At 35.7% G+C, this 25,094-nt stretch overlaps 1 protein-coding gene and 1 non-coding gene across 2 annotated transcripts; one reads left to right on the top strand and one right to left on the bottom strand.

Moving 5' to 3' along the window:
• The first annotated feature begins 12,926 nt into the window (after window positions 1–12,926).
• On the top strand, window positions 12,927–13,652 carry LOC129872477 (uncharacterized). Its single transcript, XM_055947461.1, has 2 exons — window positions 12,927–12,998; window positions 13,083–13,652. Exons 1-2 carry the CDS (start codon window positions 12,927–12,929, stop codon window positions 13,650–13,652), a joined length of 642 nt encoding a protein of 213 aa, XP_055803436.1.
• Window positions 13,653–22,943: 9,291 nt separating this feature from the next.
• On the bottom strand, window positions 22,944–23,040 carry LOC129875388 (small nucleolar RNA R32/R81/Z41). The gene has a single exon (XR_008763182.1). It is a non-coding gene; the product is annotated as a small nucleolar RNA R32/R81/Z41 (small nucleolar RNA).
• Window positions 23,041–25,094: the final 2,054 nt, after the last annotated feature.

The following is a 25,094-nucleotide window of genomic DNA, read 5'->3' as shown; positions in this document are numbered from 1 at the left end:
ATCGACTTATGTGTTGTTACATTATTTGATCCTGGTTCTACACATTCGTATGTTTGCTCATCATTGTCTTTTCTTGAAATTGTGAAATCTGTGAGACTCGATTGTGGGGTGCTTTTCTAAAGTCCTTTGGGTCAACAAGTTGTTTGTTATCAAATCTATCAAGGTTCTCCCTTGGTGATTCAAAATCTAGTCTTCCCTGCTGATTTAATTAAAATGCCTTTCCAAGAATATGATGTCATTATCTATATGGATTGGCTTTATAGATACCATGCGTTAGTTGATTGTAGGTCAAAGTATGTGACATTTAGAGCTCCTCCACCTTCACACATCATTGTTCGAGGTAAAAGATCAATGACATCTAATATCATCTCCGTGGTGGTGTCAAGGAAGATGGTTAGACAAGGCTGTGAAGCTTATCTTGCTCATATATTTGATATATTCTTGGAAATTCAAAGCCTTGAGGATATGCCCGTGGTGTGTGATTTTCCTAATGTCTTGCCTGAAAATCTTTCCGGACTACCCCCGAAATGGGAGGTTGAATTTCCTATAGAGGTTGTTCCTGGAACTACTCCTATCTCTATGATGCCTTATCGAATGGCTCCAGCAGAACTGAAAGAGTTGAAAAATGAATTGCAAGAACTCCTTGAGAAAAGTTTTATTCGCTCGAGTGTTTCCCCCTAGGGAGCTCCTGTTCTATTTGTGAAAATAAATGGGACTTTTTGGCTTTGTGTTGATTACCGGCAAAATTACACTTAGAGTTTGAGAGAAAACTTAGACAATAAGAGAGAGTACCTACGGCAGCAACAAAGAAAAAAGGTAAGTGCTCCGATTTCATTCCGTAAATTAATTATCTAAGGTGTTCTTCAATCAAATGGAGGTGTTTAATAACGTAAATAAACTGATTGGGGCAGCAAGCAAGGGTAACGAGCAGCCACCAATTTTCAGCCGCGATTAAGGAGCTTTCGAGGTCGAGTTTTGGCAAGGTAAGGTTTTCCCTTTCAAGTTGAAGTTAATGATATTGTTGTTGATATTATTGATACGTTGTTCTTGTCGAAAGTTGGGGAATAAACCTTATTTTGCAAACCCGTTTTTGGATGGGATTGTCGTTAGTAATATTATTATAACTCCTTGTGTAAAGCTTCCTTTCGAGTGATTCAAGATATTTTGTAAAGCTATTTCGTAGGGATATAACTTTTATTTAGGCTATAAAATCCATTTTTGCTTTTATCTTCTCAAAAAAATGGTGATGTAGTATAGGGAAGGTGCCGCCCAGATTTTGTTTTGGAAATCCTACATGGACTGCTGTTGGTAATTTAGGCATATCATTTTGTACACAATTGATATGGGGGTTATTAAAAATTTTATGTAACCCTAAGACGCATGTAAATAACTTTCATTGAGGCTACAAAGACTAGTTCCCCCATTTACCCCTTTGAAATTGAGCAACAATTCATGTTTAGTTTCGATATGATGAGATTGTTAAACTTAAGTAGGTATTTTATTGTATATTTAAGTTGTATATGCTCTTATACAAGCTAAGGGCACTACTAAAAAACTGCCAAAAAGCGAAGCAAAAAAGCGACGGACTGCGTCGCTTTTTTTGTCAAACTCGACGGAAAAGCGATAAAAGCGACGCAGTCACTGTCATCGCTTTTTTGCTTGACGATTTTGAAGGAGCGATGGACTACGTCGCTCCTAATTTTTTTAATTAAAAATATATATAAAAAAAATGACACACTCCGTCTTTTTATTTTTTTAAAAAAAGAAATTATTTAATCCAAAGTGACGGACATTTAGTCTCCATCCGTCGCTTTGTTTATCTGAAATTTTTCCAGAAAAGCGACGGACAGGGTCCTTTTGTCCGTCGCTTTTCAAGAAAAATAGAAAAACAAAAAACCAGAAAAGCAACGGACTAAAGGACCCTGTCCGTCGCTTTTCTGGAAAAATATTTTTTAAAAAACCAGAAAAGCGACGGACTAAAGGACCCTGTCCGTCACTTTTTCTGTAAAACTTTTGACAGCAGAAACTTGCAGTTTCTGTTGGCCAGTTGCAATCAAAATTCAATTCAATTGTATTCGATTCAGCTCATTCAAACACAAATAACAACAAACAAAATTTGCAAAATACATAATAACAAATAAACACTTAAAATAAGTTATAATCATTCTGGCAATGAATGAGGAACCTGTCGAATCCATTGAGATAAGTCCTGACTTGACATGTAATGAGGAACCTATCCAAATCTTAGCCCATGAGACAAAAGAGCTTAAACACAAGAAAGTTCCTTTAGTAAAAGTCCTTTGGAGGAATCATTCTGGCAATGAAGCAACTTGGGAGCGAGAAGAGGATATGCAAATTCAATATCCACATTTGTTTTGAGTATAAAGTAAATTTCGAGACGAAATTTCTTAAGGGGGGAGAGTTATAACACCCCAATTTTCTTTTTATGTTTTCTTCTAAAAGATTGTTATGTGATCCATGTTATCTATGAAATTCTATGTGAGTAGCGATGGTTGGAAATAGGTCTAGAGGGATTTGAAAGGAGTTGGAGGCCAAATAATGGGTCGAGGTAATCAACCTACTTGCGTAAGCTACCAACTTGGATGTCTTACATAACAAAGCTACTTGAGTACATGTCGAGCTTAAGTAGCAAGGATTACATAGGTTCTTAAAGTGAGATGAGATTACAAACCCATGGAAGAGGAAAAAAGAGGTGTAGCACCTACTTGGGGTGGACCCCACGCTGCCACTGGCAGTTTTAGATTGGGCGTATGGCTGATGTGATGCCCCTAAGGGCTAGACACGTGTCACCCTAGGGGCTTCCACGTGTCACACTTTAAGGGAAAATATATATGTATGTTAATATAACTAAGAAGTCTTTTCTTCAGCAAAATTACACTTAGAGTTTGAGAGAAAACTTAGACAATAAGAGAGAGTACCTACGGCAGCAACAAGGAAAAAAGGTAAGCGCTCCGATTTCGTTTCGTAAATTAATTATCTAAGGTGTTCTTCAATCAAATGGAGGTGTTTAATAACGTAAATAAACTGATTGGGGCAGCAAGCAAGGGTAACGAGCAGCCACCAATTTTCAGCCGCGATTAAGGAGCTTTCGAGGTCGAGTTTTGGCAAGGTAAGGTTTTCCCTTTCGAGTTGAAGTTAATGATATTGTTGTTGATATTATTGATACGTTGTTCTTGTCGAAAGTTGGGGAATAAACCTTATTTTGCAAACCCGTTTTTGGATGGGATTGTCGTTAGTAATATTATTATAACTCCTTGTGTAAAGCTTCATTTCGAGTGATTCAAGATGTTTTGTAAAGCTATTTCGTAGGGATATAACTTTTATTTAGGCTATAAAACCCATTTTGCTTTTATCTTCTCAAAAAAATGGTGATGTAGTATAGGGAAGGTGCTACCCAGATTTTGTTTTGGAAATCCTACATGGACTGCTGTTGGTAATTTAGGCATATCATTTTGTACACAATTGATATGGGGGTTATTAAAAAATTTATGTGACCCTAAGACGCATGTAAATAACTTTCATTGAGGCTACAAAGACTAGTTCCCCCATTTACCCCTTTGAAATTGAGCAACAATTCATGTTTAGTTTCGATATGATGAGATTGTTAAACTTAAGTAGGTATTTTATTGTGTATTTAAGTTGTATATGCTCTTATACAAGCTAAGGGCACTACTAAAAAACTGCCAAAAAGCGAAGCAAAAAAGCGACGGACTGCGTCGCTTTTTTTGTCAAACTCGACGGAAAAGCGACAAAAGCGACGCAGTCACTGTCATCGCTTTTTTGCTCGACGCTTTTGAAGGAGCGATGGATAGGGTCATAAAAAGCGACGGACTACGTCGCTCCTAATTTTTTTAATTAAAAATATATATAAAAAAAATGACAGACTCTGTCTTTTTATTTTTTTTTAAAAAGAAATTATTTAATCCAAAGTGACGGACATTTAGTCTCCATCCGTCGCTTTGTTTATCTGAAATTTTTCCAGAAAAGCGACGGACAGGGTCCTTTTGTCCGTCGGTTTTCAAGAAAAATAGAAAAACAAAAAACCAGAAAAGCAACAGACTAAAGGACCCTGTCCATCGCTTTTTTGGAAAAATATTTTTAAAAAAACCAGAAAAGCGACGGACTAAAGGACCCTGTCCGTCGCTTTTTCTGTAAAACTTTTGACTGTAGAAACTTGCAGTTTCTGTTGCCCACTTGCAATCAAAATTCAATTCAATTGTATTCGATTTAGCTCATTCAAACACAAATAACAACAAACAAAATTTGCAAAATACATAATAACAAATAAACACTTAAAATGAATAAAATTATATATTGATTATAACTTATTATAACTTAAGCTAGACAGTCTGGCGCTCGCTTTTCTTTTAAAAGTGGTCGCAATGACCATATTGTACCTCGTCTCTCAAGTACATAAAGTCTGAAAAAAATGAATAACATGAAATAATTAGTTAAGTAAAGTATAGTAAAAATATTAAACGTAACTTAAAAAACTAGATTTAAACATATATATACCTTGAATTCATTAAACATTGCCTTGCAAATATTGTTTGGAATCTCCCTCCAAGAATGATAGGGCTCAGTATATAGCCTCCTAACACTCTCCTGAAGAGCCCTAGCAGCATCCTTCGAAGGATGCCACCTGCAAGACACATAATAAACATGTAACTCTATCATTAATAAGTTATTAATCTAGCAATAATAAATAAATAAAACATTAAACTTACGAGGATCCATCAGGCTCAATCATGACTCTCCCAAGTCTGTCCCTCTTCCGAGGAGCTAACCCAAACACATCATGTAATGCCTCTGTTCTAGCAGCAGAAGAAGGTGTAGGTGATGTTGTGGGAGTGTCAGTCTCAACAATAGAATCTCTAAGTCTCGATTAGATATGTGAGGACACTGAGATCCGGGAGATGGAGTAGAAGAAGATGATACTCTCGGGGGTCGAGAAATAACCTCTGTGGGTAAATGGTAGGTCTGATCATATGAAGTATATATGACCTGTGAAGAAGAAGAAGCGCCGCGTGGTCGGAGGAAGTGACTATGGTAAACTAAAGGATCTATAGTCCCAAAAGGCATAATATGAATATGTGTACTAGGACTAGCTCGGCGGTGCTGCATCTCCGACGCTGAAGAAATATGTCCTGGGATATCCTCAGGATCAACAGGTCTCCTAGACTTCTTTTTACTTCTACTAGAATGGCTAACACCAAGATGATCCCGGGATCTATCACCATCACCAGATGACATCTGCATGTAAAGTAACAATACAATATATAAAAACCACATAGTTGATTAAATTTAGGGTTAGAGAAATAAATAACTTACATACTAGTGATAATCTACCACTCTATTCCTCCTCACTTGTTTCATTTTTGTCATCTTTCCATTCGTCCTCCTCAGATGTTTCATATTCATTGTCAATGCATTCCTTCCCCTCAAATAATTCATATTCCTCGTTTACTTCTTCCTCAACATTTGGCATTATAAGTTCATCATCGGAAACCTCTTCTACTATGTGTTGAGGATGTTCTAGTGTGGTTTCCAACTCGACATCAACTTGTCGTTGAACAAGTGCAACATCATTTTGGTACGCCACATATAATACATTCTCAATTTCAATTCATCCCACAGGCTCTGTCTTAATAACAACCCACCAATCAGCCTTATCTCTACGCAATAGATATGGAGCGTAATAGACTTGCTTAGCATTTTAGGCAATGATGAAAGGATCATAACTTCCATATTTTCTGGTGTGCTTAACTTCAATTATATTATGTTATTGGTCCACCCTTGTGCCTCTGTGTGATGGGTCGAACCACTTACATCGAAACAATACTATCTTTTTTAGGCCAGCCTGAATATGTTACTTCAATAATCTCCTGAATGACACCATAATATTCTATAATTTGGCCATTACCATCGACATCACCTTAAATGCACACACCACTATTATTGGTTTTCTTGTGCATAGAAACTTCTTTAGTTTGAAACTTAAAACCATTCACACAATATTTATTCATTGTATGAATATGAGATGCAAGCCCGAGTGCGATCTCTCTCACAAATGGCAAATGTTCGACACTTGAGTATTCATCATAAACCTACAAATTGATTTCAAAATAATACAATTTACTATAAGGTTAAAACATTATACCTATTGATTCAAAATAAACTTTTACACTTACATAATCCTTTAGCCATTTGAAAAACCTCGTATATATGGCTTCATTGCTCCATGTGCTTACGAACGTGCTCATAGTGATATGTACAATTTTGATAGTTAGTAATCAGTTATTAATATGTAATTTGATAAATTAATTTCCTACTTACTTAAGATACGACTGAATTTCTGGACAGTTAAGCAATACATGGGTCACAGCTGATTTTCTTTCCAAGTTAGTGAAGCTTCGTCTTCCACGCTGTTTAGATCCTCGACCACAATGATTAAAAATTAAAATCGATGGAGACATCGGATTACTATCACCTTCATCATTGCAATTAGTCATATTTCTCCTGCATGGAACTTTATTCCCAAAGTAATAGGAATAAAAGTCACCAGTTTCTCTCGCAATATGAGACTAAACAATTGAGCCTTCGATTTTTTTCTCTCTGTTTAATTATTTGTTTGCAGCTTCCAATTTTCCTAAATATATATTAACTAATAATTATAGTATATATAAGAAGAATAAATTAATTACTTATATAAGAAAAATATTACCTCTCAAATGGATACATCCACCTTATTTGAACTAGACCTCCAAGGCGGGCTTCTTTAACAAGATGAATCGGAAGATGGTCCATCACATCAAAAAAAAACACATGGAAAAATCTTCTCTAGCTTTGTAGTAATAACAACAATATTTTCCTCCATCCTATCTAAACTACTCTCCAACAACTTTTCAGAAAATAAATCTCTAAAGAAAAGACTTACCTCTATGATTGGCTTTCATATCCTGTCAGGTAGATGACTAAAAGCGATAGAAATCAATGTTTCCATGAATACATGACAATCATGGCTTTTCATACCTATTAACTTTCCTTCATTCAGATCTGCTCGCTTACCCAAATTCGAAGCATATCCCTCTGGCATTCTCAAAATTTTAATCCACTCACATATATCACGTTTCTCATCTAATATGAATGAATAACTGGCTTTAGGCTTTACAGTTTTACCATTTTATAATTCTTGCAACCACAATTCTTTTCTCCTACAGTATTTTTGTAAGTCCATTCTAGCTCTTGTGTTGTCTTTTGTCTTGCCCTTAACATCCATCATTGTGTTAAACAAATTGTCAAAATAATTTTTCTCAATATGCATCACATCAAGATTATGTCGTAGGAGATTATCCTTCTAATACGGCAACTTCTAGAATATGCTCTGTTTGGTTCAATTATGTTCAACACCATATCCAAAAGTCTAGATGGTGGAGTTTTTGTAACTTTAGGCAATTGAGAAACTCTCTCCCAAATTTGTTATCCTGTCAGTGATGGAGGTAGAGGGTCATTTTCAACCCTATTTTTTTGAATGCATGTTTCATCTTTTTAAACTCATGGTTCATTGGCAAGAATTGACGATGACAATCAAACCATGAATTTTTTTCTTACATGCTTTAAGGTGAATGTCTTACTATGTTCCATGCAATGAGGACAAGCAAGCTTTTCAGCAATCATCCAACTAGACAACATTCCGTATGAAGGAAAATCATTAATAGTCCACATTAAAACAGCACGCATAACAAAATTCTGCTTAGTTGATATATCATAAGTCACTACTCCTTCAAACCATAATTGTTTAAGTTCATCTATCAATGGTTGTAGATAGACATCAATCAAACTTTTAGGATTGCGAGGACCTGGAATAACACAACTTATAAAGATGTACGAACATGTCATGCATATTTCAGGAGGAAGGTTGTACGGGGTAAGAAATATAGGCTAGCAAGAATAAGGTGAGGCAGCATTAGAGAATGGTGTGAAGCCATCTGCACACAACCTCATTCGTACATTTCTTGATTCACTAGCAAAATCAAGATACATATTATCAAAATGTTTCCATGCTTCTCCGTCAGATGGATGTGACAAGACACCCGGCGGCCTTCTATATTCATGGTGCCATGCCATATGTGGGGCAGACCTCATCGATGCATACAACCTCTTTAATCTGGGAATAAGAGATAAATAATGAATCACCTTAATTGGGACCATCTTTCCAGTAGGAGTCGTCTTATAATGAGCTTGTCCACAAAACTTACAATTTTTTAATTCACTATCAGTCTTGTCGAACAGCATGCAGCCATTAACACAAAAATGAATTCTATCATACGACAATCCTAACTTGGAAACCAATCTCTTTGCCTGATAGAAGTTCTTAGGTATGTTAAACTCAGGATTAACCAGTTCGCCCAAAAGATCAACCATTGAGTTCATAGCCGCATGAGGAACACTCCAATCTGATTTAATATTCATTAACCTGACTGCAACTGACAAAGATAAATGCAGACTCCCTTCACATAGTGGACGACTAGCCTCTTCAAAATGTTGATAGAAGCGTCTTGCTTCTTCATTAGGAGTTTCATCAAAATATTATTCGGGTTTCATCCCACCTTGAACCCCGAACGCATCATTAATCATTTCATAAACTCTATCATGTTGAATTGTATAATGTTGAACTCTATCATGTAGAACCCTATCATGTTCAACACTAATTTGACGATGTGGTGCAAGCATATTATATTCATCCATGGGCAGCAGATTATAAAATATATTATTCAATCCATCTATTTCTCCATGATTAACCCATACAAAATATCTAGGCTTAAATCCATTACCATACAAATGAACCATAACTATATCTGGATTAAACAATTTCAAGCACCTACATTCACGACAAGGACACCTAACCAATCCATTTCGCTAAAAAACATCAAGTGTCATGGCATGATAGATAAAACTTCTTACACTGTCAATAAATTCAGGTTTCAAACCACCACCAACTTCATAATGCATGTTATACATCCACAAACGATGATCCATCTACAAAATTGCATATATTTAGTTCATAATGACTACAATTCATCGAGATTATAAATTCTAATTAATTCAAGTTATAATTAATTAATTCATATAATAATTAAGTTCAAGTTATGATTATTTCAATTTATAATTAAGTTGAAATTCTAATTAATTCAAGTTATAATTAATTAATTCATATAATAATTAAGTGCAAGTTATGATTAATTCAAGTTATAATTAATTAATTCATACATTAGTTAAGTTCAAGTTATGATTAATTCAAGTTATAATTAATTAATTCATATATTAGTTAAATTCAGGTTATGATTAATTCAAGTTATAATTAATTAATTCATATAATAATTAAGATCAACTTATAATTAATTCAACTTATAATTATTAAGTTCAAATTCTATTTAATTCAAGTTCTAATTAATTAATTCATATAATAATTAAATTCAAGTTATAATTAAGTTCAACTTATAATTAACTCAACTTATAATTAAGTTCAAATTATAAATAATTCAAGTTCTAATTAATTCAAGTCAGATGTTCTAAGTTAAATAAGAATAAAATTACATGTTTCAAGTATATACAAATTAAAGTTCAAAAATAGGAGTATTCAAATATCTAATTAAAGTTCAAGTTCATGACAACATAAAGTTCTAATTAATTAGTTTTAAAGTCTAAGTTCTAGTTACTTCTAAAGCTTAAAGAATTCAAACATATACAAACCTAAAAATTTCAAAGTTCCACTTCCAAAATTCCTAAAGTTTAATTTCATGACTATGAATATGGTCTAACTCTAATTAGCTTAATTTGTTCATAAATACTACAATTCAACAAGATTTCAAAAGTCAACAAAATTTCAAGTTCAAGTTTCAAAATTCAAGTTCTAAGGTCAAGTTCTATATTATATTCAAGTATCCTAAAATTCAAGCATCTAAGTCCTAATTAGTTCCAAAGTCTAAAGTTCACAATTTATACAAACCAAAAAAATATTCTAAGTTCAAAAATCCTAAAGTTCAAGTTCATAACTTGAATATCTTCCAAACATCAAAAATCATTCAACCCAATGTTTTTCTAACTTGAATATCTTCCAAACATAAGAAATCCTAATTTCTAATTAGTTCATGTTCTAACCATAATTTTATCTTCAAAAACACTTCAAGTCCAACTAACACAATACCCAATTCACAATCTAATTAAAAAAAACCACAATTCAAACTAAGGCCCTAAAATTTTCATTCATATTCTCACTTCAAGAACTAACCAACTTAACATAACATTTGAATATCAACAACACTTTAATTCCAACTCCAAAAAATATATGTAATTCACAATTTAATTCAAAAAAAAAATCTCAACTCAAACAAAAGACCTAAAATCTAATTTTTAACATTCACCAATTCAAAATCACATATAAAAATTAGCTATGTTAATAACATACATTAAACAAATTAAATAAAATAAATTAACTAACAAATCAACAAATTAATATTTTTTTTCCAAATTAAAACCCTACAACTAACTAACCTTATTAACAATACGGAGAGAGAGAGAGGTTGACAGTAGGGAGGGGCGGCGGCAACAACGGCGACGGGGGAGGGCATGGCGGTGGCAGCAGCGACCGGTGGTGAGGGGGTGGGGTGGAATTTTTAGAGAGAAGGGGGAGGGTTTAGAGAGAGAGAGAGAGATCAAAAATGAGAAAAAAGACGGGTCTCTGTTTTGAAATATTTCAGATGAAGCGATAGACAGTGTCGCCCTGTCCGTCGCTTTTTTAAAATATTTGACCGACTTTGACCAAATAAGCAACGGACTAAGAGACGCTGTCCGTCGCTTATTTTAAAAAAAATGATAAATAAAATATAATAAAATACGACGGACGGAGATTCTATATTTAAATTATATTTAATTATTTTCAATTAAAAGCGACGGACTCCGTCGTTATTTTATTTTATAATTAATTTTTAAATATATTTTAAAAATCTGCCAAAAATAGCGACAGACATATAGTCTCTGTCCGTCGCTATTTATAAAAAAAATTAAATTATTTTTTACAAAAAAAAAGCGACGGACTGCGTCTCAAATGCCGTCGCTTTTTTGAGCGACGCAGTCTGTTGCTATTAGTTTCGTCATTTTTTACCAGTTTTTAGTAGTGGGGGAATTGTTTGTCGAAGTGGACTTTGGTTGGTCTATGGCGTAAATGAATTGAACTCCTAGAGGTTTGATAGAACTTGTTATGTGCTAAAACGCCAAGGTTCGTGTATAAACTTGAACTTCGTATATTTTACTTCCCAAAATTTGAAGTATCTTGATGGATTATTTTCTTACTCTTTGTCTTATTTCGTGGTATGATTATTATCTCAAGTATTGTAAAACTTTCGCAAAATCACTCACTTGTACGAATTGCTTGATCATTTTGCATTCGTGTTGGTACTTTGTCCTTTATGTTACAGTGACTTGTACTTGATATTGGCATGCCTCTCGATTCGGATCTTGCACATCTTGACTTTGAATTTATATTTCATCTTGACGATGGATTTTCGTCCATTTTCGAGTACGAGTGAAAAGCCACTTTCAACATGGTTCTTGATTCTCTTGATATTGGATGATGAACCTTCTTGATATGGGCTTCGGTCCTTCTTGATTTTGGGGATTCGGTCCGCCTTGGTACTGATTGTGCTTAGTTGAAGGCATGACCTATATATTGGGCGAAATTGATTATTTGACAACTCTTTTGAATTGAATTATAAGCTTTCAAGATACTTGAATCTTCGAATATTAATATTAATATTTTGAAACTCTTCAAGGTTTGTATTCGATACTTTGATATACTTGCTCACTTAGGCTTACTTTTACCTTATTGAGCCTTCTGCGACAAACAAGGAAATTGAAGAGTTTAATGGCTCCAAGCCCAAAGTTTATACACCACTAAGCTTTATACTTAGCGATAGTTATTTTCTGTCGTAGGTAATGTGTGGGACGAGTTGTGAAGATGGCCATTTGGAGTATACATTTGGAGCCCATGTGAAGATCACATCTGCATATGCATCTAGTTTTGTAAATATTTTAGGGACTTGTACAGGATACATGTGGCACTTATGTATGAAATTTTGAAGGCTTGTGAAAACAAAACCATATAATTGTAACTTGAATTGGGTGACTAGTTTTGCTATTTTTTGAGTGTGTTTTTAACTCAAGTCATGCCATATACTGGATTTATACTTTGACTTGTCATTATGCACAAAGGAAGATAATCATTTTGTGATAATTATTAGTTTGAGTTTTGTGTATTTTATGGACCCTCATTGGTGTTGAATTGGAAATAGAATTTCAAAACAAGTTTTCTAAATGTGTTAACTATTTGAGATTATAAAAAAAACTATCTTTTGCTTCGTAAGTGGCATCCTCCCAAAGGGGATACTACAAGTGTTGGTATCAGAGCATAGATTTATGATTCTAGGACTTTTATTGTGACTTGTTGGTATACTGTTTGTTTTTGTTACATGTTGTTTTTGTATATAGTGCATATGCATCATGTACATATCCCTAATGCAATGTGATCGTCCCTTATAAGAAATCAAGTCGTGGCATCTTCTACTTCTAATAGACTTATGTAAGCCGCTCGTGAGGGTTTAAATACCTCTAATGCCCAACTTCACCAACAAGAAGGGGTTGGAGAACATTTTTCTGATTCTAATCCTCCCAGTACAAGTGGATATGAAGCGGAAAGTAATCAAAGTATGAGAGTTGGGCCACACCCTCAAATGAGTCATAGTGCCCCCGCTGTTAATCCCTCTTTTCAACAAATGGTCATTTTCTTTTGTCACACGGCTAGAAGAGTGCCTGACCCTGATGAAATGAACTTTGAGAAAATGAGAAAAATGGGTGGAGTTGAGTTTGAAGGCACTGTTGACCCTATAGATGACGAGCAGTGGTTGGAATGGATTGAAAGAGTGTTCGAGCAGTTAGAGGGTTCAGACGCTGCCAAATTTAAGTATGTTGTCTCACTGTTACAAAAAGATGCATATGATTGGTAGGTAAGTGTACCGAATGCCAGAGCAAAACCTCCTGTTCTTACTTGGAATGATTTTGTGAAAGAATTTTATAAGAAGTATGTCCCACCTACTTATCATGATTCAAAGAAAAAAGAATTCTTAAATTTAGAGCAAGGAAGTATGTCTATCGATGAATATCAGCAGAAGTTTCTTGGGCTTTCCCGCTATGCTGTGGGTATTATTAATAATGAAAAAGATAAGTGCAGGCGATTCGAAAATGATTTGAATGATTCTATCAGAAAATCTGTAGCGATCCTACAACATGAAAACTTTTGTAAATTAGTTTCAAGTGGTCTTACTTGGGAAAGGATCGACAAAGAACAAGCTGGTAGAAATGAATACAAGTTTAGGAAAGCTTATGCAGATTTAGGAGGTCCATCAAAAAGAGGGAGGTTTGACAGTTCCAAAGCTAATACTTTTTGCAAGTTAGCCCAACATAAGCAGAATAGATCAAGTTTCTCTACTGCCAGCGCTCCAAGCTATGGCCAAGGCAAGACTCGTATACCTACTTGTACACAATGTGGAAAGAATCACTTTGGTACCTGTAGATGAGCTTCTGGCACTTATTTTAATTATGGGATCTTCGATCATAAAATGAGGGATTGTCCTAATTCTAACTCCACTTCTTCTCCGCATACGGAAGGCTCGGTTCAAAAACCTATTACCCCTCTCTCTCAAGGGAATAGAGGTGCAAGATCTAGAAACAGATAAGAAACAGGTGTAGGTGCAGCCAATCAAGCTCATGGGTCAAGAGCTACAGCATGAGCTTATGCGATGAGACAGAGGGATGACCAAGATGGAGCAGATGTGGTTTTTGGTAAATTTTACTTATTCAACTTATATGTTGTTACATTATTTGATCCTAGTTCTACACATTCGTATGTTTGCTCATCATTGTCTTTTCCTGAAAATGTGAAATCTGTGAGACTCGATTATGGGGTGCTTGTCCAAAGTCCTTTGGGTCAATAAGTTGTTTGCAATCAAATCTATCGAGGTTCTCCCTTGGTGATTCAAAATCTAGTCTTTCCTGCTCATTAAATTGAAATGCCTTTCCAAGACTATGATGTCATTATCGGTATGGATTGGCTTTATAGATACCATGCGGTAGTTGATTGTAGGTCAAAGCATGTGACCTTTAGAGCTCCTTCACCTTCACACATCATTGTTTGAGATGAAAGATCAATGACATCTAATATCATCTCTGCAGTGGTGTCAAGGAAGATGGTTAGACAAGGCTGTGAAGCTTATCTTGCTCATATATTTGATACACTCTTAGAAAGTAAAAGCCTTGAGGATATGCTCGTGGGGTGTGAATTTCCTGATGTCTTCCCTAAAAATCTTTCCGGACTGCCCCGAAAAAAGAGGTTGAATTTCCTATAAAGGTTGTATCTGGAACTACTCCTATCTCTGTGACGCCTTATCGAATGGCTACAGCAGAACTGAAAGAGTTGAAAAATAAATTACAAGAACTCCTTGAGAAAGGTTTTATTCGCCCGAGTGTTTCCCCCTAGGGTTCTCCTGTTCTATTTGTGAAAATAAATGGGACTTTTAGGCTTTGTGTTGATTACCGGCAATTGAACAAGGTAACCATTAAGAATAAATACCCACTGCCTAGGATTGATGATTTATTTGACCAGTTAAAAGGTGCTAGTTTGTTCTCAAAAATTGACTTAAGGTATGGGTATTACCAACTATGGGTAAGGGAAAATGATGTTCCTTAAACTGTCTTTAGGACTCGGTATAGCCATTATGAATTTTTGGTGATACCATTTGGGTTGACGAATGCTCCCACGGAATTTATGGATTTGATGAATCGCGTGTTTAAGCCTTATCTTGATCAATTTGTAGTGGTTTTTATAGATGATATTTTAATATACTCCAAGAATAGTGAAGATCATGGAAAGCATCTTTGAATTGTTTTGCAAATTCTGCAAGAGAAGAAGCTTTATGCCAAGCTTTCTAAATATGAATTTTAGCTCTGTGAAGTGGCCTTTCTGGGACATATTGTGTCGGCGGCAGGTGTGAAAGTGGATCCTAGTAAAATTCAAGCTATTTTTGAATGGAAACCACTTAAAAGTCCAACTGAAATAAGGAGTTTCTTGGGTTTAGCGGGATACTATAGAAGGTTTGTCAAAGGCTTCTCCATTATAGGCTCCCCTTTGACTAAACTCTTGAGAAAGGATGTCAAGTTTGTATGGGATGACAAATGCCAGGAGAGTTTTGAAAAGCTCAAATCCTTATTAACACAAGCTCCTATAATTACTCCACCAACTGAAGGAAAGGAATATGTGATATATAGTGACGCCTCTATTTTGTGGTTTGGGTTGTGTCTTGACGCAAGAAGGAAAAGTGGTTGCGTATGCTTATCGAAAATTGAAACCACATGAATTGAACTATCCTACTCATGACCTTGAGCTCGCTTCCATAGTGTTTGCCTTGAAAATTTGGAGGCATTACTTATATGGCAAAAAATGTCACATATTTACTGATCACAAGAGTTTGAAGTACTTGGGTACACAGAAAGAATTAAATTTGAGGTAACATAGATGGCTTGAACTCATCAAATATTATGACTTCATAATCGATTATCATTCGGGTAAAGCCAATGTGGTAGTAGATGCTCTAAGTCGTAAAGCTCTTGCTAGTTTATCGCTAAGCCACATGCCTTTGTTTGTTAAATTGAGAGCCATGAATGCTTGTCTTGTATTTAACTCTGATGGCTCTATTTCTGCCGGTTTGCAAGTCAAACCAGTTCTACTTGAACAGGTGAAAGATGCACAAAAGTTAGACGAGAAGATGGTGAAATTGATCAAAGAAGATCAAATTGGAGAAAAGCTTGATTTTAAATTATGGGAGGATGGTGTTCTACTTTATCAAAACAGGTTGTGTCCCTAAAGATGACAATTTGAGAAAAGAAATTTTGGATGAAGCACATACTTCACCATATGCAATGCATTCTTGAGGTACTAAAATGTACCAAACCATTAAAGAACACTACTGGTGGAATGGTATGAAGAAGGACATTGCGGAGATAGTTTTTCAACAGATAAAGGCCGAGCATCAAGTCTCGACTGATTTGTTACAAACCTTGTTGATACCTGAGTGGAAATGGAAAAGAATAACTATGGACTTTGTTTCTGGGCTTCCATGCACTCAAAGAAATCATGATGCAATTTGGGTTATAGTTGATAGGATAACCAAAAGTGCTCATTTCTTTGCCATCAAGATGGACTACCCACTTGAACGTCTTATAGAATTGTATGTTGAGGAGATTGTGAGGTTACATGGAGTTCTTGTTTCTATTGTATCTAACCGAGACCCAAGGTTTACATCTAGATTCTGGACTAGATTGCAAGAAGCTTTGGGCACTAGGTTGAACTTTAGTACATCTTTCCATCCTCAGACAGACGGTCAATTCGAGAGGGTGATTAAAATCTTTGAATAAATGCTTCGAGCTTGCATTATGGAATTTGAAGGTAGTTGGGACAGACACCTAGCCTTGAAAAAATTTGATTATAATAATAGCTACCAATCAGGTATAGGCATGCCTCCCTACGAAGCCTTATATGGGAGAAAGTGTAGAACTCTTTGCTGGAGTGAAGTTGGTGAACAAAAACTGGTTGGTCCTGAGATTGTGCAACAAACCGAAGATAAGGTAAAAGTCATCAAGGATCATCTAAAAATTGCTTCAAATAGACAAAAGTCTTATGCTGATCTTAAGAGGCGTGAAATTGAGTATCAAGTAGGAGATAAGGTATTTTTAAAGGTTTCTCCATGGAAGAAGATTATGAGATTTAGCCAAAAAGGGAAACTTAGTCCTTAATTTATTGGACCATATGAATTACTTGAGAGAGTTGGTCCAGTTGCATATAAACTAGCTCTTCCACCGGAGTTAGATAGAATCCACAATGTCTTCCATGTTTCTATGCTTAGAAGATATCGCTCCGATCCATCTCATGTTCTCCCTGTCGAATCCATTGAGATAAGTCCTGATTTGACATATAATGAGGAACCTATCCAAATCTTGGCCCGTGAGACAAAAGAGCTTAGAAACAAGAAATTTCCTTTAGTAAAAGTCCTTTGGAGGAATCATTCTGGAAATGAAGCAACCTGGGAGCGAGAAGAGGATATGAAAATTCAATATCCATATTTGTTTTGAGTATAAGGTAAATTTCGAGACGAAATTTCTTAAGGGGGAGAGAGTTGTAATACCCCAATTTTCTTTTTATGTTTTCTTCTAAAAGATTACCATGTGATCAATGTTATCTATGAAGTTCTATGTGAGTAACGATGGTTGACAATAGGTCTAGAGAGATTTGGAAGGAGTTGGAGGCCAAATAATGGGTCGAGGTAATCAACCTACTTGTGTAAGCTACCAACTTGGATGTCTTATATAACAAAGTTATTTGAGTATATTGTCGAGCTTAAGTAGAAAGGATTACATAGGTTCTTAAAGTGAGATGAGATTACAAACTCATGAAAGAGGGAAAAGGAGGCGTAGCACCTACTTGGACCAAATAGGTGACACACCTACTTGGGGTGGACCCCGACGCTGCCATGTGGCAGCTTTAGATAGGGCACATGGATGAGGTGGCTCCCTAGGGGCTGGACACGTGTCACCCCTAGGGGCTTCCATGTGTCACACTTTAAGGGAGCATATATATGTATGTTAAGATGACTAAGAAGTCATTTCTTCAACAAAATTACACTTAGAGTTTTGAAAGAAAACATAGAGAATAAGAGAGAGTACCTACGGCAGCAATAAGGAAAAAAGGTAACCGCTCCGATTTCGTTCCGTAAATTAATTATCTAAGGTGTTCTTCAATCAAATGGAGGTTTTTAATAACATAAATAAACTGATTGGGGAAGCAAGCAAGGGTAACGAACAGCCACCAATTTTTAGCCGCGATTAAGAAGCTTTCGAGGTCAAGTTTTGGCAAGGTAAGGTTTTACCTTTTAAGTTAAAGTTAATGATATTGTTGTTGATGTTGTTGATACGTTGTTCTTGTCATAAGTGGGGGAATAAACCTTGTTTTGCAAACTCGTTTTTGGTTGGGATTGTCGTTAGTAATATTAGTATAACTCCTTGTGTAAAGCTTAATTTTGAGTGATTCAAGATGTTTTGAAAAGAAATTTTATAGGGATATAACTTTCATTTAGGCTATAAAACTCATTTTTTCTTTTATCTTCTCGAAAAATGGTGATGAAGTATAGGGAAGGTGCTGCCCAGATTTTGTTTTGGAAATCCTACATGGACTACTGTTGATATTTTGGGCATATCATTTTGCACACAATTGATATGATGGTGATTCTAAATTTTATGCGACCCTAAGACACATGTCAAAAACTTTCATTGAGGCCACAAAGCATATTTCCCCCATTTGCCTCTTTGAAACTGAGCAACAATACAAGACAGTAGGTTGTCCAGAACTCTTATTTTGATAGTTTGGGCTGATTTTCATTGATTTCATATTTAGTTTCGATATGATGAGACTGTTAAACTTAAGTAGGTATTTTATTGTGTATTTAAGGTGTATATGCTCTTATACAAGCTAAGGGGAATTGTTTGACGAAGTGGATTTTGGTTGGTCTATGGCATAGATGAATTGAACTCCCCGAGTTGTGGTAGAACTTGTTATGTGCTAAAACGCCAAGGTTCATGTATAAACTTGAACTTGGAATATTTTACTTCCCAAAATTTGAAGTATCTTCATGGTTTATTTTCTTACTCTTTGTCTTATATCGTGATATGATTATTATCTCAAGTATTGTAAAACTTTCGCAAAATCGCGCCTTGTACGAATTGCTTGATCATTTTGCATTCGTGTTGGGACTTTGTCCTTCATGTTATAGTGACTTATCCTCTATATTGGCATGCCTCTCGATTCGGATCTTGCCCATCTTGACTTTGGATTTATATTTCATCTTGACGATAGATTTTCGTCCATTTTCGAGTATGAGTGAAAATCCACTTTCAACATGGTTCTTGATACTCTTGATATTAGGTGAAGACCCTTCTTGATATGGGCTTCGGTACTTCTTGATTTTGGGGATTCGGTCTGTCTTGGTACTGATTGTGTTAAGTGTAAAGGCATGACGTTTATATTGGGCGAAATTGATTATTTGACAACTCTTTTGAATTGAATGGTAAGCTTTCTTGATACTTGAATCCTCGAATATTAATATTGATATTTTGGAACTCTTCAAGGTTTGTATTCGATATTTTGATATACTTGTTCACTTGGGCTTAGTTTTACCTTATTGAGCCACCTACGACGACTAAGGGAATGGAAGAGTTTAATGGCTCTAAGCCCAAAGTTTATACACTACTAAGCTTTATGATTAGCGATAGTTGTTTTCTATCGTAGGTAATGTGCGAGACGAGTTATGAAGATGTCCATTTGGAGTATACTTTTGGAGCCCATGTGAAGATCACATCTGCATATGCATCTAATTTTGTAAATATTTTGGGAACTTGTACAGGATACATGTGGCACTTATGTATGAAATTTTAAAGGCTTGTGAAAACAAAACCATATGCTTGTAACTTGAACTGGGTAACTAGTTTTGATATTTATGGAGTGTGCTTTTAACTCAAGTCATGCCATGTGCTGGGTTTATACTTTGACTTGTCATTATGCACAAAGGAAGATAATAGTTTTGTGATAATTACTAGTTTAATTTTTGTGTATTTTATGGATCCGCATTAGTGTTGAATTGGAAATAGAATTTCAAAATAAGTTTTCTAAATGTGTTGACTATGACATTATAAAAAAACTATATTTTGCTTCGTAAGTGGCATCCTCCCAAAGAGGATGCTACAGTAGCCTTCGTATGTGCATAGACTATAGGCAGCTGAATAAGGTGACTATTAAAAATAAGTATCCCCTTCCTCGCATTAATGACTTATTCGATCAGTTGGAGGGTGCTTGTGTTTTCTCAAAAATTGATTTGAGGTCCAGTTACCATCAGCTGAAAATACGGGCAGTAGATATACCGAAGACTACTTTTCGAACCTGGTATGGACACTATGAATTCTTGGTAATGTCTTTTGGGCTTACAAATGCGACTTCTGCTTTCATGAGTCTGATAAATAGAATCTTTAAGCCATATTTGGATCTTTTTGTTATTATTTTTATTGATGATATATTGATCTACTCAAAGAGCAGAAAAGAACATGAAGAACATCTGAGGATTGTTCTGGGATTGTTAAGGGAGAAAAGGCTATATGTCAAATTCTCCAAGTGTGAGTTCTGGCTTTATTTAGTGTCTTTCTTAGGGCACGTAGTTTCTAAGGATGGAGTGATGGTGGATCCCCAGAAGATTGCGCAGTGAAGAGTTGGGCAAGATCCTCTAATGTCTCAAAGGTAAGGATCTTTGTTGGGTTGGCTAGCTACTACCGTCGGTTCATCAAGGAATTTTCTTTCATTGCTTCCCAGCTGACCAATCTAACCAAGCAGAAATTTCCATTTATGTGGTCGTACGGGTGTGAAGAAAGTTTTCTGAAACTCAAGACCTTATTGACTACTGCACTAATTCTTGCTTTTCCAGTAGAAGGTAAGAATTTCATTATTTATTGTGATGCATCATATTTTGGTTTAGGTGCAGTGCTAATGCAGGAGAAAAATGTAATTGCCTATACTTCAAGGCAATTGAAGGTGCATGAACATAATTACCCCACTCATAATTAAGAGTTGATTATGGTTGTATTCGTATTAATGCAATGGAGACATTATCTATATAGGGTAAAGTGTGAAGTGTATACAGATCATCGCAGTTTACAACATGTGTTCACTCAGAGAGACTTGAATTTGAGGCAGAGGAGGTGGATGGAATTACTGAAGGACTATGATATCACTATTATTTATTACTCGGGAAAAGCTAATGTAGTGACCGATGCCTTAAGCAGAAAAGTATAGAGCATGAGAAGTTTAGCTCATTTGCAGGTTTCCAAACTTCCATTGGCTAGAGAGGTTAAAACTTTGGGTATTAACTTTATGAGGTTGAAAGTAACGGAGAAAGGAGGATTCTTGGCCTGTGTGGAGGCAAGATCTTATTTCCTTGACAAGATTAAAGAAAAATAGTTTGATGATGAGAAGCTGAGACGGATTCGTGATATGGTCTTGCAGGGAGAGGCCAAAGAGGCGATGATCGATGAGGAATGCATCTTAAGGATTAAGGGGCGCGTTTGTGTGCCCCGTATTGATAATTTAATTCAGACTATTCTTGTAGAGGCTCATAGTTTGAGGTACTCTATACATCCTGGTACAACCAAGATGTATCGCGATCTGAGACATCATTATTGGTGGAGCAGAATGAAGTGTGACATTGTTAATTTTGTTGCCCATTGTCCAAATTGTCAACAGGTAAAATATGAGCACCAAAGTCCTGGAGGGACACTTCAAAGAATGCCCACTCCTGAATGGAAGTGGGAAAGGATTGCAATGGATTTTGTGGTTGATCTTCCAAATACATTGGGTAAGTTCAATTCGATATGGGTAATTGTTGATAGGTTAACTAAGTCTGTTCACTTCATTCCAGTCAAGGTGACTTATGATACAGAGAAGTTAGCCAAACTCTATATCCACGAGACTGTTCGATTACATGGAGTACCAATTTCTATCATATCAGATAAAGGTATGCAATTTACTTCTAACTTTTAGAGGACCTTGCATGATGAGTTAGGTACTAGATTGGATCTTAGTACTGCATTTCATCCTCAAACCAATGGGCAGTCTAAGAGGAAAATTTAAGTGCTGGAGGATATGTTTCGTGCATGCGTGATGGATTTTGGTGGCCATTGGGATCAATCTCTACCATTGGCAGAGTTTTCATATAATAATAGTTATCACTCAAGTATTGATATGGCTCCATTTGAGGCATTATATGGGAGAAGATGTAGGTCTCTTATTGATTGGTTTGATGCGTTTAAGGTGAGACCTTGGGGAACTGATCTTTTGAGAGAATCATTAGAAAAGGTGAAATTCATTCAGGAGAAGCTTCTAGCAGCTCAGAGCAGGCAGAAGGAGTATGCAGACCGAAAGGTCAGGGACATGGAGTTTATAGAGGGAGAGCAAGTGTTGTTGAAGGTTTCACCCATGAAGGGTGTGGTGAGATTCGGTAAGCGAGGTAAGCTCAGTCTGAGGTATATTGGGCCGTTTGAAGTTCTTAAGCGTGTTGGAGAGGTGGCATATTAATTGGGTTTGCCTCCAGGTTTTTCTGGAGTGCACCCAGTGTTTCATGTGTCTATGCTAAAGAAATATCATGATGATGGAAACTATATTATTCGCTGGGATTCGGTCTTACTTGATGAGAATTTATCTTATGAGGAGGAGCCTATAGCTATTCTTGATAAGGAGGTTCGTAAGTTGAGATCAAGGGAGATTGCGTCTGTGAAGCTTCAATGGAAGAATCGTCCGGTTGAGGAGTCCACTTGGGAGACTGAGGCGGATATGCGTGGAAGATATCCACATTTGTTCATCGAGTCAAGTAATCTTTTCAACCCTCGCTCTTTTTTTGACCATTAGGGGATGAAAGGTGGGTAAATTGGTATTTGTTGTAACGATCCATTAGGTCATTTTGAGTATTAGGGCTTTTTATTTCATAAAATGCTCATTCCGTAAATTTTTAATGGGTACTTTGGACTATTCGATAACCATGGTTATTTAGTTGAGGGTAAATTTAAATAACTAATTTAATTAATGGGCTAAGTTGATAATTTATTTAATACTCTATACCAATTATTAAAATAAAAGGATAGGGTTTATGAATTGTAGTACAAAAAGATTAGAAAAGAAAAGAAATGAAGGGACGAGGAACCTACTTGCGGCGACAACCTTCAGCGAATGAATCAGAAAGAACGTAGCGAATAAGGATATATTTATGGATCATATGAAAAAAAATTGCTCATCACTTTTCCTTATGTTCATCATTTTCTTCCCCCGTAGAAAAAAAAATTCTAAGGAAGGAGAAATTGGAATTGTGTGGCGGCAGATATTGAGAACGGCGCAGGTAAACATTCAACTTGAATGTACATTAACATGGAAAATTGTGTGCTTCAATTTACTTATTACTTTAAAAAATTATTATTTTATTGAAAGGAACGTGTGGAGGGATTGAAATCTATTAATTATTTCTACTACTTTATAATTTATATTAGTTTGGTGGAAATTGAATAGCAAAAATGGTGATGTTGGACAATCATTACAAAATAGTATATAGGAGTACAGAATGAAATTTAGTTCTCTAATTTGGTTTACGGGGTGGATTAACGTTAATGACTTCTTAATTTAGCTTCAATGCTTTGGACTATTTTTTTTCTGATACCGTATTATGATTTTAGTTTTTGCATATTAGTATACCTAATTGAATATTAGGTATATGGTATTATATGAATGTTAGGTATACATTATTATATGAATATAATTAGATTTTGAAATTGGAAGAATTGCGGCGTAATCATAGGCTTGAGATTTAGGACATTGATTATAGATTTGGGTGAGTTTTTGGGTCTAGGCTAGAGATATAGTAATATAGGTGTCTACGGATTCATTTGCTTACGAATATTATGCATTTCATAGATTGGAAATGTTCGGGGGCATCAAAGAAAGGAAACTCATTGGTGAATTAGCTTGCTTGACTTCGGTTCTTCGGTTGAGGTAGGTTATGGTTTTATTCTATATCATAGATAGACTCTTAATAGTGATTGATAGTCATTGAGTAATGTGTGAAGTTTTCTATGCATTTAATTATTGTGGTTTGGATGGTTGATTTCCTGCTACTACTTTATGCATATTGATTTCTATTTTGAGTCGGCCGATGATACCTACTAAGTACATGTTGTCCTGTATTGACCCCTACTTGTATTTTTTTTCTTTGTTTTATTTTGTGGAGTGCAGCGAGTGTTCCACCGACTTCGACTCGATCTCAGCTCTAGTTAGTCTCCATTTCATAAGATTTCAGGGTGAGCTATCCTTCTAGCTCGTGATGGATTCTCTCGGTTATGGCATGGTGTCCTTAATTTTCAGACACATTTTGTTATTTATTTATTCTGGTGTTTGACATTTCCAGACTTAGTTTTAGAATTTAGATGTCCTTAATGTGATGACTTTCAGATTTTGGGGAACGTTATGTAATAGATTTTAGTGGCTTTTGTTATTTCTGACTTTAATAAGATTGAGCTTCCGCATTATTGTCGTGGTTTATAAGTTGAATCGTTAATGTAAGTTAAGGTTTATATCGTTGATTCTCTCACCTAGGAGGTTAAGTGTGGGTGTCACTCATGGTCCAGTTTGGATCGTGACACACTGGCATTAGATAAACGAGAGCAAGGCATGACAGTGGCATGAAGGAATGGCATGGGCAGTAGCTGGGACATATTATACGTGTTGGAAAGCAGCAAACATTATTCCAAGTGTTGGAAGATGGAAATTCGGCTAAGGCACAAGGTTGCCATGTGCATCGCACATGTATCAGCTGAGTCAGATTTGAATTTGAAATTTGTCCAAGTGTTAGATATAATTTCTTTATTAGTTTATTTTTCCCTAGAAATTCGTAAAAGCCATGTGCAAGACATATGAGCAGTTGTAACCGCTTGTAATTGTTGTGCATATTTATTCATTTGTAGGCAAAATTTATTATAAGACAACAAGTCCGTTATTAACAGTAAGACTATGCCTTAAAAGAAATTGTGTATCCTGTATATAAATCTGTGAGATTAATAAAAATCCTGGGAATTTATTCATGTAAAGATTGTGTTCTTGTTATTCATAGGTTGCTAACAAAACAATCTAAGTACTTAGACAAAATTTCGAGTGTGTTGTGGCTGAAGTGAAGTGGTATGTGCTTGACTTCCTAGCGGTGGTGACGAAGGATAAAATCATCCCTATCTCAACTAGTATCAGAGAAAAGGTTATACGAGATGGTGACAAATATTGAACTACAAAACATGTATGAGGAGGGGAGGCATGTGGTTGTATAACGGATGAACAAGTG

Source organism: Solanum dulcamara, chromosome 11 (assembly GCF_947179165.1).
Source record: "Solanum dulcamara chromosome 11, daSolDulc1.2, whole genome shotgun sequence".
In the NCBI taxonomy this organism is placed as follows: Eukaryota; Viridiplantae; Streptophyta; class Magnoliopsida; order Solanales; family Solanaceae; genus Solanum; species Solanum dulcamara.
The sequence above is the reverse complement of the archived record's forward strand: the minus strand, read 5'-3'. Positions and strand labels throughout refer to the sequence as shown.

Bases quoted from the DNA above. Each gene is read 5' to 3' on its own strand.
- LOC129872477 (XM_055947461.1), top strand. From the start codon at position 12,927: ATGGGTGGAGTTGAGTTTGAAGGCACTGTTGACCCTATAGATGACGAG. The intron at 12,999-13,082 runs GTGTTCGAGCAG...TATGATTGGTAG, and splicing joins GGTTGGAATGGATTGAAAGA to GTAAGTGTACCGAATGCCAG.